The 15,864-nt window shown below is 40.7% G+C and overlaps 1 protein-coding gene across 1 annotated transcript; it reads right to left on the reverse strand.

Moving 5' to 3' along the window:
* Positions 1 to 3,712: 3,712 nt before the first annotated feature.
* Positions 3,713 to 12,683, reverse strand: LOC308370388 (galectin-9-like; the record flags this gene model as incomplete). Its single annotated transcript, XM_080845040.1, has 10 exons — positions 12,604 to 12,683; positions 12,288 to 12,430; positions 7,868 to 8,075; positions 5,625 to 5,744; positions 5,458 to 5,484; positions 5,338 to 5,370; positions 5,053 to 5,085; positions 4,556 to 4,644; positions 4,252 to 4,408; positions 3,713 to 3,859 (listed from the first exon to the last, which is right to left on the reverse strand). The coding sequence occupies exons 1-10, from the start codon at positions 12,637 to 12,639 to the stop codon at positions 3,713 to 3,715; spliced, it is 993 nt and encodes a 330-aa protein (XP_080701166.1). The 5' UTR covers positions 12,640 to 12,683.
* Positions 12,684 to 15,864: the final 3,181 nt, after the last annotated feature.

Consider the following 15,864-nt stretch of genomic DNA (forward strand, 5'->3'; position numbering starts at 1 on the left):
CCAGCTAGCGAAGGACGGCAGTGGGGGTTGGTTATTTTTTCACTTCAAGCATATTCTGCCATGCCGCCATGACACACTACCGGAAGTTTCATTCCTCGAATCCAGTGAAACCGATGGGATGGAACCGAGTTAACTTGCTGAGGGGTGGTGAACGCGCTTGCGTAGGGAACACTCCTGTGTGTAGTTGACAGAGAAGTTGGTCATGCGCTTGCTCCGCACCTTATGCCATTGCGTGGTTCTTGGAATATCTGATCTCCTAAATAATTTTGCTATCAGTGATAAGTTTGTCAAAGTTGGTTTTGTTCAGTTGTTGTTTGGATGAATTCCTGCCTTCATCAACACCACGATCTATCGAGCATTCACATTCGTGGCATACCTATCTGCAGTATGAAGTTATGTTGAAGACAAGTTGAACTGATGTTGTCAAATTCACTGACAAAACTATCATGGTCCATGTAAAGACATAATCCTAATACATATTCATATGAATATTTTGTAGAGGGAACTAAACAAAAGTCCAACACAGATACTGACAAATGAAAAACCTAATAGTAAAATAGTAAAAACTTTGTATGAGAAAGCCCATACAAAGACGACAGCATAACTTTACAGAGAAAATCTGTGACTGAGAAGCGAGTACAGGCCAGATATGCTTACAAAGGAAGCTCGACAGCCACCAGATGGATCTAAATTGTGAATGAAATGTTAGGAATGACAGTCTCAAAAAGTTCGAAGATGGCGAGCTCTAGTGGTTTAAGTAGGTATTGCAATGAGTGCGAGAAGTGGAGAAGATTTTCGTCTAAATCCAATTTACAACCAAAACCAGCACAGTTGGCACTTGCAATGCTCGCTTGGTAACTGACGTATTTTGCAGCTTCTCTTGCATTTCAGTGTTTCAGACCTGCATCACAAACCAGGAAGGAAGCTACTGCTCATTCACATGACCATATATACCATCCAAAAGAAGGATGTTTTTCATGACATGCTTTATCAATATCACTGCGAACCCTTTGTATAAGTAGGCTCACATCTTTAGCCACACAATAATGCCTTCTGAAGCAGATGTATTAGCGCAACACATAACATATGGCTCATATATATGTAGAAAAAAAGAAAATTTACTCCAGACAAATCTGTATTTTTCTAACTGTAGCCTTCTTTGCAACAGAGGGAGTTACAGGGTCGAAATTGAGAACCTCTGTTTTGCATTACTTTGAATAAATATTATCCTCCAAAGCAGGTATACCACAATTATTGGCACCCCTTAAGTTAATGTTTTGAACAGCCTCCCTTTGCCAAGATAACAGCTCTGAGTCTTCTCCTTTAATGCGTGATGAGGTTGGTGAACACATGGCATGGGATCTGAGACCATTCCTACAGTATCTCTCCAGATCCTTTAGATTTTTAGGTCAACGCTTGTGAACTTGGCTTCAGCTTTTCAACAGATTTTATGGGGGACTGTGATGGCCATGGCAAAACCTTTGTTCTGTGGTCAGTGAACAATTTTTGTGTTGATTTTGAGGTGTGCTTCGGATCATTGTCCTGCTAGAAGGTCCAACCACAGCCCATTTTAAGCTTCCTAGAGGGGGCTGTAAGATTTTCAATTAATATCTGCTGGTATTTGAAGGAGTTTATGATACCATGTATCCTTACAAGATGTTGAGGGCCTTTGGAAGAAAAACAGCCCCACAACATCAAAGATCTGCCACCATACTTTAGAGTGGGTATAGGTGGGAAGAGTTGGAATGGGCTTTTCTGTATGGCTATCTTTCTTTCTACACCAAACCCACCTTTGATGTTTGTTGCCAAAAAGCTTTATATTTGGTCTCGGCCCCATTGAAAGTCTGACTTACATTTGGCAAACTGTAGGCGCTTTAGTTTGTTGTTGATCGACAGCAGAGGCAACCCTCCCAAACAACTTGTGGTGATGTAGGTGGCGCCTCATGGTAGTGATGACTTTCTGACCCCAGGACTCAATTAATCTCTGCAATTCTCAAGCTGTGATCCTTGAAGATTCTTTTGCCAGTTAAACCATCCTCCTCACAGTGCGTGGGATCAATTTACAGTCAGGTCCTCTTCCAGGCTAATTCCTTACATCTCCTGTCGCTTTGAACTTCTTAACTATTGCCCTGATTGTGGAAATGGGTATTTTCAACTGTTTAGATATTTTCTTATATCCTTTTCCGGATTTCTGCAGCTCAACTAATTTTTGTCGCACTTCGACACTGTGTTCTTTTGTCTTTCCAATCTTGATGAATGATAAGGGTATTTGGCCCGTGTCACCTCATATTTACACCCGAGTGGAAGTCATGGTTGACCACTTAAGAGTTCCTAATTAAATAGGTGAACTTTTAAATGTAAAACATGACTATATACGACTATATGACATGACTATATGACTATATACCTCAGTTAGATTTTAATTATAAGATTTTTAAGGGGGGCCAATAATTGTGGCACCCATTTTTTAGAGAAAAATATTTTATTTAATGTAAAATAAATTAAAATTCTTTCAATAATTTTACTTCAATGAAAGGGTAAGACATTTGTGAATATTTTGAGTGTAAGACCAAGAGGATAAACAGCAAAGACACATTTTTTCATAGCCTGTTTTGCCCGTATTCACTAAGGGTGCCAATTATTGTGGAGGGCACTGTATATGGTCATGTGAAGTAGCCTACAGGTAAACTCACCGGTCATTCCCCCTAGCCACCCACACTGTGTACTAGCCTATGAAGTGTTGTGATGTTGTGATCATGTTGTGGAAATGTGAGAAAAGCTTTTACAGCTCACCCCCATCTAGATCTCCAATTAGCATGCTGGCAAACTTTTATCAGTGCCACTTGTCATGTTGTTTGTGTTTACATGCCTTTTGGGGGCAGTTTAACAAAGAAACCTAATGATGAATATACAAGTAGTTCAAATGAGAAAATTAATTTTGTCCAAAAACGGTAATTTGCTGGTATCTTAGCCCACTTCCCAGGGCTGATGCAAGGGTGATCCAAGGGACTGAGACAACCACTCCAGGACATTCCATGTCTGATAGCTGAGCAAATATAATATCTCGAATATAAAATAAAAAAAACACTGGTCAATAATGGAGTGTAGCAAGGTTTTTGGACATGAAGTGGTACCTATAGACTGCACACTTTGGACAATTTTGTTCCACTTTCATCAGGTAATCCTGCAAGTAATTTGCAATAATTCTAGTCTGTGTTATACATTTGTCTCTTTCTTCCATGCTCAGGTAGGGATATCTACTCTGCTATGAGCTATGTTCATAACGCTACCTGTGTTTTTTGGAATTGTTTAGTTAAGCTGCAATTACACCAATGCTCAGTGAACTTTTTTACAATGCCATCCTACCACAGGATATGGATATGTTGCTGGCAGTACTCTAAGGTGTGATCAGCCCTACTGTTGGCTACAAAGGGGACATGAGTAGCCAACACAGCCACCTCGCTCCTAAGGCAACAGTTACCTTGTATCCCTAGCTTTTCACTGCATTGCATTAGATTGCATTAAATAAAATAGACTCGCGAAACATTGCTTTACATCGTTTTTACTGGTAAGCAAAATAGGATACATTCGTTTATATATTCGTTCAGTCGGTTACGATTCAGATGATTATTTTGAAGGTAAAATAGACTAAATATAGAGAAAATATAGAAATAAAAAAATTAAGAAAAAATAGAGAAAAGAGTTTTTCTGCCTAAACCATAACAGAGCTGAGAGTCAAGTCTCCTTCAACCTCCAACACATCTATCTCCTGGAGACCGCCATGGCGATGCTTGAAGTTGTGCATTTGATTGCCATTCACCGACACATTATAACCTTGAGGACTGCACACAATGGTCAGCTGTAACACACAATGAAACATTATACTTAGTGAGATGATGAAGACATAAATACAGGCTGCAACTGAATAGCCTATATGATGACTAAGCCTATATGACTATATTGACTATGGACAAATAAATAATAATTAGGCCTATACATTTATTGTGAAATAATGACATTGGGTATAAAATATACCAAACACTACATTGATAATACAATACAAAAAGCTAGCATTTTGTGATTTTGTATTTACAGTCAGCTGCTTTTGTGCCACAGGCTGCCTTTTAGACGTCTTTCTAAAACCACTCGTAGAGTAACTAACTTTGTGAATAACTGATCATCAATGATTATGTCCTTTAACGACTATCATGACAGCGGCTCTTATTTAACAGAGGTCATTAAAGCAAGTACCGTGAACTGCTGGCCGCGATGAAAGGGCATTCCACCCCCACGTTCCTCGCTGCCCCACTTCTCGTGCATGTGGCTGTTACGCACCACTAGGTTCTCGTCAAAGCGAGGATTGTAGTGCAGAGCTATACCAGTCCTGCAGCGCAGGTTAACAGTCATTCTGAAAGGGCAAACATCAGAAGGGTCAGAGGGTAGTCTGTGGGTACTGGGCATGATGGAGGGCACTGCAGTTTGAACCATTATTCACAAAAGAGAATGTGGTCAAGAGTACTCATTCGGCTCAGTATGTGGACTCGCTGTGTCTTACCTTTTGGCACCGCCGTTGATCACACCTTGGATTGTTATTGTCCTTCCAGGGTAGAGTCCCCCATTTATGATGCTTTTATATGGCACTGTCTGTCATAAGGAGACATCACAAGACACTATTCAACCATAAAACCACATCAGGCAAAGACATTGAAGTTGAAGTTATTTCCAAATGCAATTTAGAAGTGCAGGTCGGAGCAACATTATCATCAACTTAATACCAACGTCACAGTTTGGTGCTATCTCTTGGCCCCATTTGGAGAAGTACAGATTAGATAATTGTGAAGTATTGGTTTTAGTATATTAACCTACATACATCATTTGTAGGATGCATGCAATATTGTATGTGTCTAGTCTCAAATTTACAGTATATAGACAACTATGATAACAATTTATGGAAATACTCATGGAATGCCTCTTTGGGCAGTTGGTTGCCATATGTAATACTATTTCTGTGTTTTCCTTCTAAAGGCAGATTTAAACAGGAGATGTTCTCACATAGACCACTGGTGGCGGATATGGAGCAGGAACCTGAGGACAAGAAAAGCAACATGAGCTGCAACATATGACCACCACAAGACCAGCAATGTTGTTAAACTGCGACAGCCAACCTGAAACTAGGTAATAGAACCTATAGAAGTGAAGTAACAGGAGAACAACTGATGATAAAGATGGTAAACATGACAATCTGTCACTACCGCAAGGTATATTCTAACCCTGTCCCTTGCAACAGCAGATACACTCGCAGCTGAAGCTAAAAAATGTTGGAAGTAGTATACTTACTGGATATCCGTAAGGTGGGACAGCATACTGTGGCTGAAACGACAGTCACTTTTTGTTATAAGCTGACAGAAAAGTACAGAAAAATTATGCAAACTTTTTCAAAACACCAGAGTTACTCACAGGAAATGGCATCTGGGGGATGTAGTTCTAATAAGTACAAATGTGAAATTTTAAGTCAAGATTCATATAATTTTGCTCCAAAATAATCCTGGTAGTAATGCAGAACTAGTCCTTATAATACTCATTGTAAATACTGTAACATACATCAACTTGTAACATTTTCTCACCTCAGGGTTCTGAAAAGCTATGGAACTGATCTCCACCCTTCCCTCCACATGTATTGTATCCACAGCGGCAAAAGGGACACGATGTCTGAACTCCATGAAGTGGCTACCATTTGTGGCAATCTGACATTGGGGCAGAAAAACTGTTTATGTGCAAAGCCATTACATCCATAAACATCTAAAAACTAATATCAGCCATCAAATTGTTACATGCATCCATAAAATGGAATTATGTCTAAGTTCATGCTATCTTGTGCTGCAGCCCCACAACACTGTAATCATGGGCGGAAATATCGTTTTTTGGGGGGACAATAACAAAGTGTTTTTCAAGAGAAAAGGGGAAAGATTTCTGAGGGGAACAGAAAAATTTGCATCTGCTGCCAGTGAGAAAATATATTAATGTGAATAAATGTAGACAGTATGTCCCCCACAGAATAAATTGTATTACCATATCATTAAATGCACACCTTTCAAACATGGAGAGACACTGCCCACTGAATGAAATGTAAACTATGTTACAAGGACTTTCTTCCAAGGTCAGGAGATAAGGCAGAAATTACCTTGGACCATGATAAATCTCAAAGAATATACCTACTCATTCAAAGTTTACAATCTTTTAACCTGAGTGATGAGTCTGGAGATTTAGGTTGTACATTTCGCAATATCCATTCTCTCAATATAGATTTATTCTGCACTATAATCATTGAATCTAACTGACATTTGTAACTTGTATGAAAATTAACCCTGTCTTTCTTCACATCACATACAGTGGGGAAAATAAGTATTTGAACCCCTTGCGATTTCACAAGTTTGGCCACTTGCAAAGAAATGTGTGATCTATAATTGTAATGGTAGGTGTATATTAACAGTGAGAAACAGAATATCAACAAAAAAATCCAGAAAAATGCATTTTATAACATTTGTGACTTTATTTGCATTTGATGCAAAAAATAAGTATTTGAACCCCCAAAACTGACCGACAAAAATGACTTAGTACTTGGTGGAATAACCCTTATTGGCAAACACAGACGTCAGACGTTTCTTGTAGTTGGTCACCAGGTTTACAAACATCTCAGGAGGAATTTTGGTCCACTCCTCTTTCCAGATCCTCTCCAAATCTTTAAGGTTGTGTTTTCAATGGGAGGGAATGAGGGAATGAGATTCAAGCCCAATATTCCATGTTACATGGCCCCATCCATAGTCCCCTTGATGCAGTGTAGTCGTCCTGTTCCCTTGGCAGAGAAACAGCCCCAAAGCATAATGTTTCCACCTCCATGATTGATGGTGGGTATGATGTACTCTTGGGGTCATATTCAGCATTGCCCCCCCTGTCAAACACGGCAAGTCGAGTTGATGCCAAAGAGCTTGATTTTGGTATCATCTGACCACATTCTGTCTCCCAATCCTCCCTAGAATCAGTCAAGTGTGCAATGGTAAACTTCAGATGGCCCTGTACATGCGCTTCCTTGAGCAGGGGGACCTTGCGAGTGCTGCAGTACTTCAAAAAATGACGGCGTGGTGTGTTGCCAATGGTTTTCTTGGTGACTCCGGTCCCAGCTGCCTTGAGATCATTCACAAGCTCCCCCTGTGTAGTTCTGGGGTTATTCTGCACCTTTCGAATGATCACTGATTCCGCACGAGGGGATATCTTGCATGGAGCCCCAGACCTAGAGTGGGTGACAGTTGTTTGGTGTTGCTTCCATTTATGAATAATCGCACCAATAGTTATCTGCTTCTCACCAAGCTGCTTGCCGGTGGTTTTGTAGCCCATTCCAGCCTTGTGCAGGTCTACAATCTTATCTCTGACGTCCTTGGACAGCTCTTTGGTCTTGCCCATGGTGGTGAGGTTGAAGGTGTGAAGTAAGATTCTTTGGACAGGTTTCTTTTATACAGGTCACCAGTTGAGATCAGGTATACCTTGTTAGACCTAATGAGGACTAATCTGTGTGCTTTTTGGGCACATAACTGGCCATTGGGAGCCAGAATTATTGCTGTTTGCTTGGGGGTTCAAATACTTATTTTTTGCATCAAATGCAAATAAAGTCATAAATCTTATAAAATGCAGTTTTCTGGATTTTTTTTGTTGATATTCTGCTTCTCACTGTTAAAATACACCTACCATTTCAATTCTAGATCACACATTTCTTTGCAAGTGGTCAAACGTGCGAAGTCGGCAGGGGTTCAAATACTTATTTTCCCCACTGTATGAGATCATCACATAGGCTACTCTCAGCTGCCACACCAACCTTGTATGAGTCCCGTCCAACTAGAATCATAAGGTTGAAGGCTGATCCTTGAGGAAAGGGAGTTGGATGCTTGCGCTCCTCTTGGCCCCAGGTGGAGTTCTGGAGGGTATTGGTCACCACATATCCTGGGTTGCTATCATATCGCGGGTTAAAGTGAAGGGCGACATCTGCCCCAGCCCTTGAACCGCACTGCAGATTAACGTGGAATCTGTGTGTATAGGTAAATGAGGGGGAGGGATACAAATCCAGTCTACAATGGTAATGCAATGGTGGTAATTGTATTAGCCGAAAAAGTAGAATTAAGCACTCTTTTCATGTCATGGGAGTGCCAGTCTCTGAATTTATAAAAAAAAAAAACGCACCTGTTTGCCGGAGTGATTATTTGCACCCGGGTGTAAATAGTGAATTAGAGGCTATTCTTCTATTTACACCCACTCCGGAAAAAATGTAAATTAGCATGTCTGGGTAATTTGTGAAAAAACCCACATGTGTCACTTCCGGCCCCATCAACCTGGTTCAAGCCTGCTGATAGGTTGTTGAGGCTGTCAATCTTGCCATATCCTCGTACGTTGGACAAGCGTTGAGGAACGGCGCCAGAGAGGAAAAATTGAATTTCAAAACGGCGCGCAGAGAACCACATTAACCAGCAGATTAAGCACATTAACCTTTACAAGGTAGGCATACATTTTTAACGTTGCTATTTGTTTTATTTCTGTGTATGAGAGTAAGATTTCTTGTTTCTACATTTTACAGTTTGGTAATGCCTATGTGTCGTCCTCTCTGTTGGCTTGTCGAGTTTAAGCTAGCCGCTAGGTTCGAGCCGTTGAGGTTTGGTTTTGTGAATGTAAGTAATGCAATAGTTTATGCTCCATATAAATCTTAAGGGTATACCTATTGTTTGTAAATTGCAATGGTCAACAGTCAGTTAATGTCAGTTAGATGTGGTTAGCCAAGTTTAAGCAAACTAACTTTGCAGGTTGAATGCTAGCTAATAGAGGTCAGCAGTTTGGACTAGAGGACTAGTTTGAAAGGTAGTCCTCCCGCGCCGACCGCGGGATGCGGGAAACACAGAAAAAAGGCATCACTCCCGCAAATTGAATATGCGCGTAAAAATAAAACTATAAATGAATGTATGTGTACATGATTAATGTTATACTTGAGTTCTCATTAGCAGCAAACAAAATTGGTTTTAATTGTTCTAAATTAGCGGGAGTTAGCATTCATGTGGTCAGCATAGACACATGGGAAATCGAAAGTAAACCAGTATGATGGATCCCAATGGTCTGGGGAGTCCCGCCCCTCTACTTCCTGCCAAATTAAATGCAATGTAGTGAAGGGGCGGGGGAAACCCAGACAAGGATCCCGGGCAAGGTACTGAAAAATCTGTCAATGGTTTAACCTGAACTATGGTGTGCACTCTTACATTTCTAGACTACATGGGGGAAGGACAGATATCTCATGTGTGGTGCATTTTTTTGTGTTTCAGACTGAAAATGAAGAAGCCATCCTTCAAAGACAATCAGTGGCAAGTAGACCCATTAGAGCTCCCACAACTTCCATGTGAATCTTTCAATCAAGCAACACGCAGTGTTAGCCTAATTCAATGGAAATTAATGTATCTGAATAGTATAAAAACTAAAGGCTGTTCAAATACATTCACTTCCAATAATTATGCTGAGCTAAACTAACAATTTCAGTGCCAGATTTGAGGTTATTGTGGGTTTGATGACAACATTTTCAAACACCCCTAAACTCAAAATGTATCACATGACTGAAAAGAGCCAGAAATTCCCTTTACAATGACACCTGGATTGTGAATCAGTTGAGGATTGAGAAAGTTATGATATTTGTAATATCACGGATTATATCAAAATATTATACATTACTTACAATAGTTTAGTTGTAGTTTTAACTTAGTTTTAGTGCAATCATGTAGTTGGTTACCATGGCGATGTGTAAACAACTTTCCAGACTGCAGTACGAGCGCACTGAACTCCTTGCCATCGGAGAACAGTGTCTGGATTATAATAACGAGGGATCGGACTCCATTCCCTTCTCCATTCCTCCGGAGATACTGCGACCTGAAGGGCTTGAGAATGAAGCCTACTACTACAGGCTTAGGAGGCGTCGGAGGCAACGTCGCGAGAGAAGGCAGAAGCGGGGCAAAAGAGGTGGACTGCAAGCTAGACTAAGAGCAAACCCGCACCGACCACCGCTTCCCAGTCTCTTTCTTGCAAACTGCCGGTCACTTGTCAATAAGATCGACGAAATTAGGCTGAGGATTGCATCGAACAACATGGGCAACTGCCAGACTGTAATCACAGAGACCTGTACGAGTTGCTTCAATTAGGATTTGCTCACTGCTGGGCACCGCCCCCTGACTGGTGCACTGACTGAATGGCCCTGTGCAGGTGCTGGTAATTATTACCTAAATTTACACGCTTTTTAAGTGAGCACTGAACAGTTCACGAGAGGCTGGACACCCTGCGGGATTGTGAGTGCTGGAGGAACGAAGGCTGCACGTTGATAGAAGTTGCGAGCAGTGTTGGGAGTTATACGAGCATTGTTGGAGTTATGAGCATTGTTGTCGCTTGTCATGTTACTGTCGTTTGCGAGATCCGAAGTTGACGGCTGCGCTGGAGTGGAGGCAGTGAGATCCCCCGCTACCGCGTTCGTGGATTGTCCAGGAAGGTTCGGATCTGTGTTGTCCGACAACCGAGTGAAGCATGACGTTTGAGTCCAATGTCAACACTATTGCTCATATTTTTGGGGATAAATAAGGGTCAATGAGCCATCTCACTGTTTTTTTTTTTAAATTATTGTATTCTTTTCTCACCCTTAGGAAATTCATGAAGGAAAAGAGGGTCCAAAATAGGGGAGTGTCTGGACGGATGGAGCTTGCAAAAGATGCGGCCTATTTGTCCTGATGGGAAGTATTGACGTTGTGGATGTAAAGAGCAGGGATGGGCTATATAGAGAAATACATTATTCATTAATCTTGTTGTACATAAATATGGTGACTGATTTGTGTGTGTGTTTGAATTATAATACCAAATCACCCATGCCCACTCTAAATACACACACGGGCCATCAAATTATTATTATTATTATTATTATTTTTTTTTTCAGAATGCTGAAGCCCTGCTGAAAGAGGCTGACCCGACTTTAGTCCAGCAGGAGCACATGAGGGATATCAGGGAGTATGTGAAGAAGCGGCTGATTGGGGCAGTAAGAAATTAAAAAATGTCAGGACTTGTTTTGTTTTGTCTTGTCTTGTAATTTTACTTGTGTGACTTCCTTCTTTCTTTGTTTACTTACTTTCTAAGTTCGAATAAAAGTCTTGAGTTTACTAGTTCTTGTGTATGTGTGCATTTTTGGGTCCTGCTCCGAGAGAAACCCTGACAAACCACGACAAGCCTAAGCATGTGTTTTTTGGTTGTTTAGTCATTTCTTGGTGACATTTTTATTTCTCCATGGAAGATTATATGAGTTTATGTGAAATAGATTTCAAATTTCATGGTTGAATTTCATAAAGTAGCATAATAGAAATTGAAAATGTTCTCATGGTGTAACAGACATGCCAGCCAACAACAAAAGCCTGGTTGTGAGTAGAAAGCATCTACATGGTCAAGTAGATCATGACTCCGTAAATAAGAATGGTGTGTATCTTAAAAGAGACATTTCCATCGCAGATTTGGCATTCAAATTATGCTAAAATAAGTAGGTGCTGTAATAGGTTATTTTGTAACGTGCACCGTATATGGGTGGAAGCAAAGCAGCTTATGAGCAGCATATTGACATTACCTTTTCATGAGTTACAACAATAACAAGCTTCAATATTGTGATTGCTATATGACTTGTGGGGAGAAATGCATGTCTGCGCAGCTGTAGCCGGCTCCTCTTCAGATAACAACCCTTGGAACTAGAGCAAGGCACCTAACCCCGATCACTGCTCCCTGGGCGCTCAAAGCAGCTCACTGCTCCGGTTAAGTGTGCTTCACTGTGTGTGTATCACTACCCTGGATGGGTAAAATGCAGAGACCAAATTCAGTGTGTGTGTGTCACTATCTCTGCCATAGTCACGTTCACTTCACTCACTTTAAACTGTTAAAAAAAACAAGTTTTGTATGCACTTTGATAAGCATCAGAACACGGCACAAGTGTGAAATCTGCGTTCTTTAATAGTGTGAATCACATTGGTGTGTCAGTCACATTGGTGGTGGTAGAATGTGTGTAAATAGTAATGTTGGTTATTGACACCCGGGTGTAAATAGTATTGCTGACTATGGACACCCGGGTGTAAATAGTATTGTTGATTATTGACACCCGGGTGTAAATAACATTGCTGACTATGGACACCCGGGTGTCTGTGCCATGTTATTTACACTCGGTTGTAAATAGCCACATTGCCTATTAACACTGGGTGTAAATACCATTATTGCTATTTACACCCGGGTGCAAATAGTCTGTGCCCCTGTTTGCCCCTGGAAGGACTCGGCCAGATATAATGACACTTTTGCCCTCCTGTAGACGTCCCTGAATTGTTCCACTGAAAGGGATCACCTAAAGACATTTTTGAGAAGTACAACCAACCAGGGTCATGCGGACAGAATTTAGTTTCGATTTGTGTAACGAAAAAAATATGTTTATGGTGAGCGACCAACAAAACAATTTGCAGTCTATCACACGACATGAGCATTACTTCTTACATCCTATGAGCCTAATAGCCTACTTACCGGGCTGTAAAACGGCTGTTGTGGATAAAAGGCCATTCTTGACTAGTCACTTTTCCTTATAACGGTAGAGGATAGCATGAAGCACTACGCTCTAGGTCAAGTGGGACTGGCGTGTGTCAGAAAAATGCACGAGAAGAGGGGCGGAGATAGATGGAAATACGTGCACACAGGTGGAAATACTCTATTTCGGAGAAAACAAAACTAATGTGCCCACTTTTTTTTTTTTTTTTTTTTTTTTTTAAGTACTGTTATATTCTAAATTACTTCTGGTATCCAATGTCTACTGCGTTAGGGAAAGTGTTTGAGGATTCAGCAGAACGATACCATTTTGAGCAACTCCCGGTTGTTGATAATGATGAAAGGAGCAGAACACTTGTACAATGTCTCCCTATAAGAACAGGGAGGCTGAGACCTCCGATCAGTACAGCAAAGAGCAATACTACGATCTGGTCAATTTCAAAAAGCTTGTATGTTGCTCTGCATCAGTTCATGAGCATACTAAACATTCATATTTCAAGGCTTTTAAATGGTATCGTTTTGCTGACTCCCCAAACACGTTCCCCAACGGAGTAGATTTTGGAAACCAGATCAACGATCAGGGTATACAGACCCCAATTGATGTACCAACTGCTGCTCAGCGCCCTACAACCATCGCTGAGCCCTGCCGTTGCTCTACCTGCGCCAAATCTACTTGCTCTTGCGTCCTGTGTGACATGTACAAAATTCTGTAAATGTCATGCGTAAATGCCTCCAAAGCTGGGCTGCGTTCATCTACATTTACAACAAATCTCAGTGAAACCCAGTGAAAGTGACAGAATTTAGTTTCGATTTGTGTAACGAAAAAATATGTTTATGGTGAGCGACCAACAAAACAATTTGCAGTCTATCACATGACATGAGCATTACTTCTTACATCCTATGAGCCTAATAGCCTACTTACCGGGCTGTAAAACGGCTGTTGTGGATAAAAGGCCATTCTTGACTAGTCACTTTTCCTTATTACGGTAGAGGATAGCATGAAGCACGCTCTAGGTCAAGTGGGACTGGCGTGTGTCAGAAAAATGCACGAGAAGAGGGGCGGAGATAGATGGAAATACGCTATTTCGGAGAAAACAAAACTAATGTGCCTTATTTATTTTAATTTAAGCCTTATCAGTTAGGCTGATGATAGCTACATTTAGATTTTGGTTAAACCCCTACTGTACCAATCCCATGTATGACACATCTCAATTTTATTAAGGCAAAAATAACAGCTGGTAAATATAAGGTGGCAGACGGGCTCTGGTAGCATTCACAGTAACTAACTGGTTACCATGGTTACCATTAGCTGTTCATGTTAGCTGTGCTGTCAAACATACAGGCTATCTGTAGGCATGATGCAATACTAGATGAATGGGCAAGTGCAAAGGCACGGCGTGTTATTATTTAGTAGCAACTAAAGAGAACTCTAGAATATTTTGGTAGCAGCATTGTTACACATCATCACCTTTAAAGATCTTTATTTGCAGGCTTACTCTTGCGTTTTACGGCATTATGTTGCAATGGTTAGCCTATCATTATAATGTTAATTTTTGCAACTGTTTATTATTTACTAATATATATATATTTGTGTGTGTGTGTGTGTGTACAGTATATACTGACACCATAGCGTACCATTACCATTATGGTAGGCATGCAGTGACTGATATACTTTAAAATAAACCTTTATTATTTAAAGCCCATACATGATGATGTCTGGCACACTTATTTATTTATTTGTTTAAGAAATTGTTGCTGCATACCCCCCTGACACTGGGCAGTTGCACCCCTGAAAGTGACAATTCAATTGACTGCCAGAATGACAAATACATGCATTGATGAAGTTGTATTATTTATACATTTTGAGACACATTTCAAGTGTCTACGACCTTCAGAAGGGGAGATACAGATGTGCGGCCAAATCGCGATGTTCGAGCGGGTTACACTAAAAGACAGCACCCTATAGTTTTGTTCTTCGTGGTCAAATTAGCCAGAAACCATTGAAAAAGGTCATGCCGCTCATAATGAGCCTGCTACTGGAGTATACACATTCAGTATCTTATTGCCTTGTTTTGTTTGATAAGACTGCTTTGGCGGCTTGTTTGATAGTGATGGCTGTGGTTCAGTCATGGCCTTACCCAGGACTAGACATATTGATGCAATCAGAATGGGTAACATAAAGTATGGGTCAGATAATAATCTTCATCATAAAATGTATGTTCTGTCAAATCACACTTCAATGGTTTCTGGCTAATTTGACCACGAAGAACAAAACTAGGGTGCTGTCTTTTAGTGTAACCCGCTCGAACATCGCGATTTGGCCGCACATCTGTATCTCCCCTTCTGAAGGTCGTAGACACTTGAAATGTGTCTCAAAATGTATAAATAATACAACTTCATCAATGCATTTAGAGTAATGACTTCTCATCCTTTAAGTCTCACAAATAGTGATGGTCTTGATTAGGGGGCTTTGCAATGTTTGGGTTTATTAAACAAGGAAACAAGGAATGTTTCCAGTAAGCTGGAATGATATGTTATATTGAGGAAGCTACTAAAAATAAGGCATATCTCGTGGCCGAAGACCCACGATTCTGCATATCTGAGAAGAATCTGACACTTCAAAACAGTATATCAGATAGCCTATCTGTCAACAGTGGCATGACTGATATCGTGATCATGAATGATCTTTTGTATTCTTAAGCTTGATGATCAACATTTGTATCATGACTAGATGTGATGCGTGCTTCCTGAGTACATAAGAAATACATAAGGCTATTGTTCACCTGCAGGGAAGCAGGTTCAAGTGTAGCTCACGCAGCTCACTCAGTCTCCATCCCGAACAAAAGTTCCTTGGAAACACAAAAAGTCAGGATACTGTGGGAATTTCTCCAGTTCAGAGAGTGTGTTTGATTTTTTGCATCCACCTCACAGTACCATGAAAGGGTCATCAAGTACCCCCCTCTTGGAAAGACATCCAGATAACTACCAGAGAGGAAACAAGAACAAATAACCATAATCCATTTCCTGGTTGGGGCCTTGCACCGCCAGTTTGAGTTGGACAGGGGGGTTTCTTCTTGCCCAATTAGAGCTGGTGAACTTGGTTTGCACAGAGATATTCAAACAAAACTAAAGCAAGACTTGAAGGCTATGGATATAAGAGGCAACAAGGCACTGGCTGGGCTTGAGGAGGTGGAGGAAGTAATACAAACAAATGCCATCATTATGAAGACATTGTATACCCAT

The sequence above is a fragment of the Sprattus sprattus genome, assembly GCF_963457725.1.
Source record: "Sprattus sprattus genome assembly, chromosome: 9".
NCBI lineage: Eukaryota > Metazoa > Chordata > Actinopteri > Clupeiformes > Clupeidae > Sprattus > Sprattus sprattus.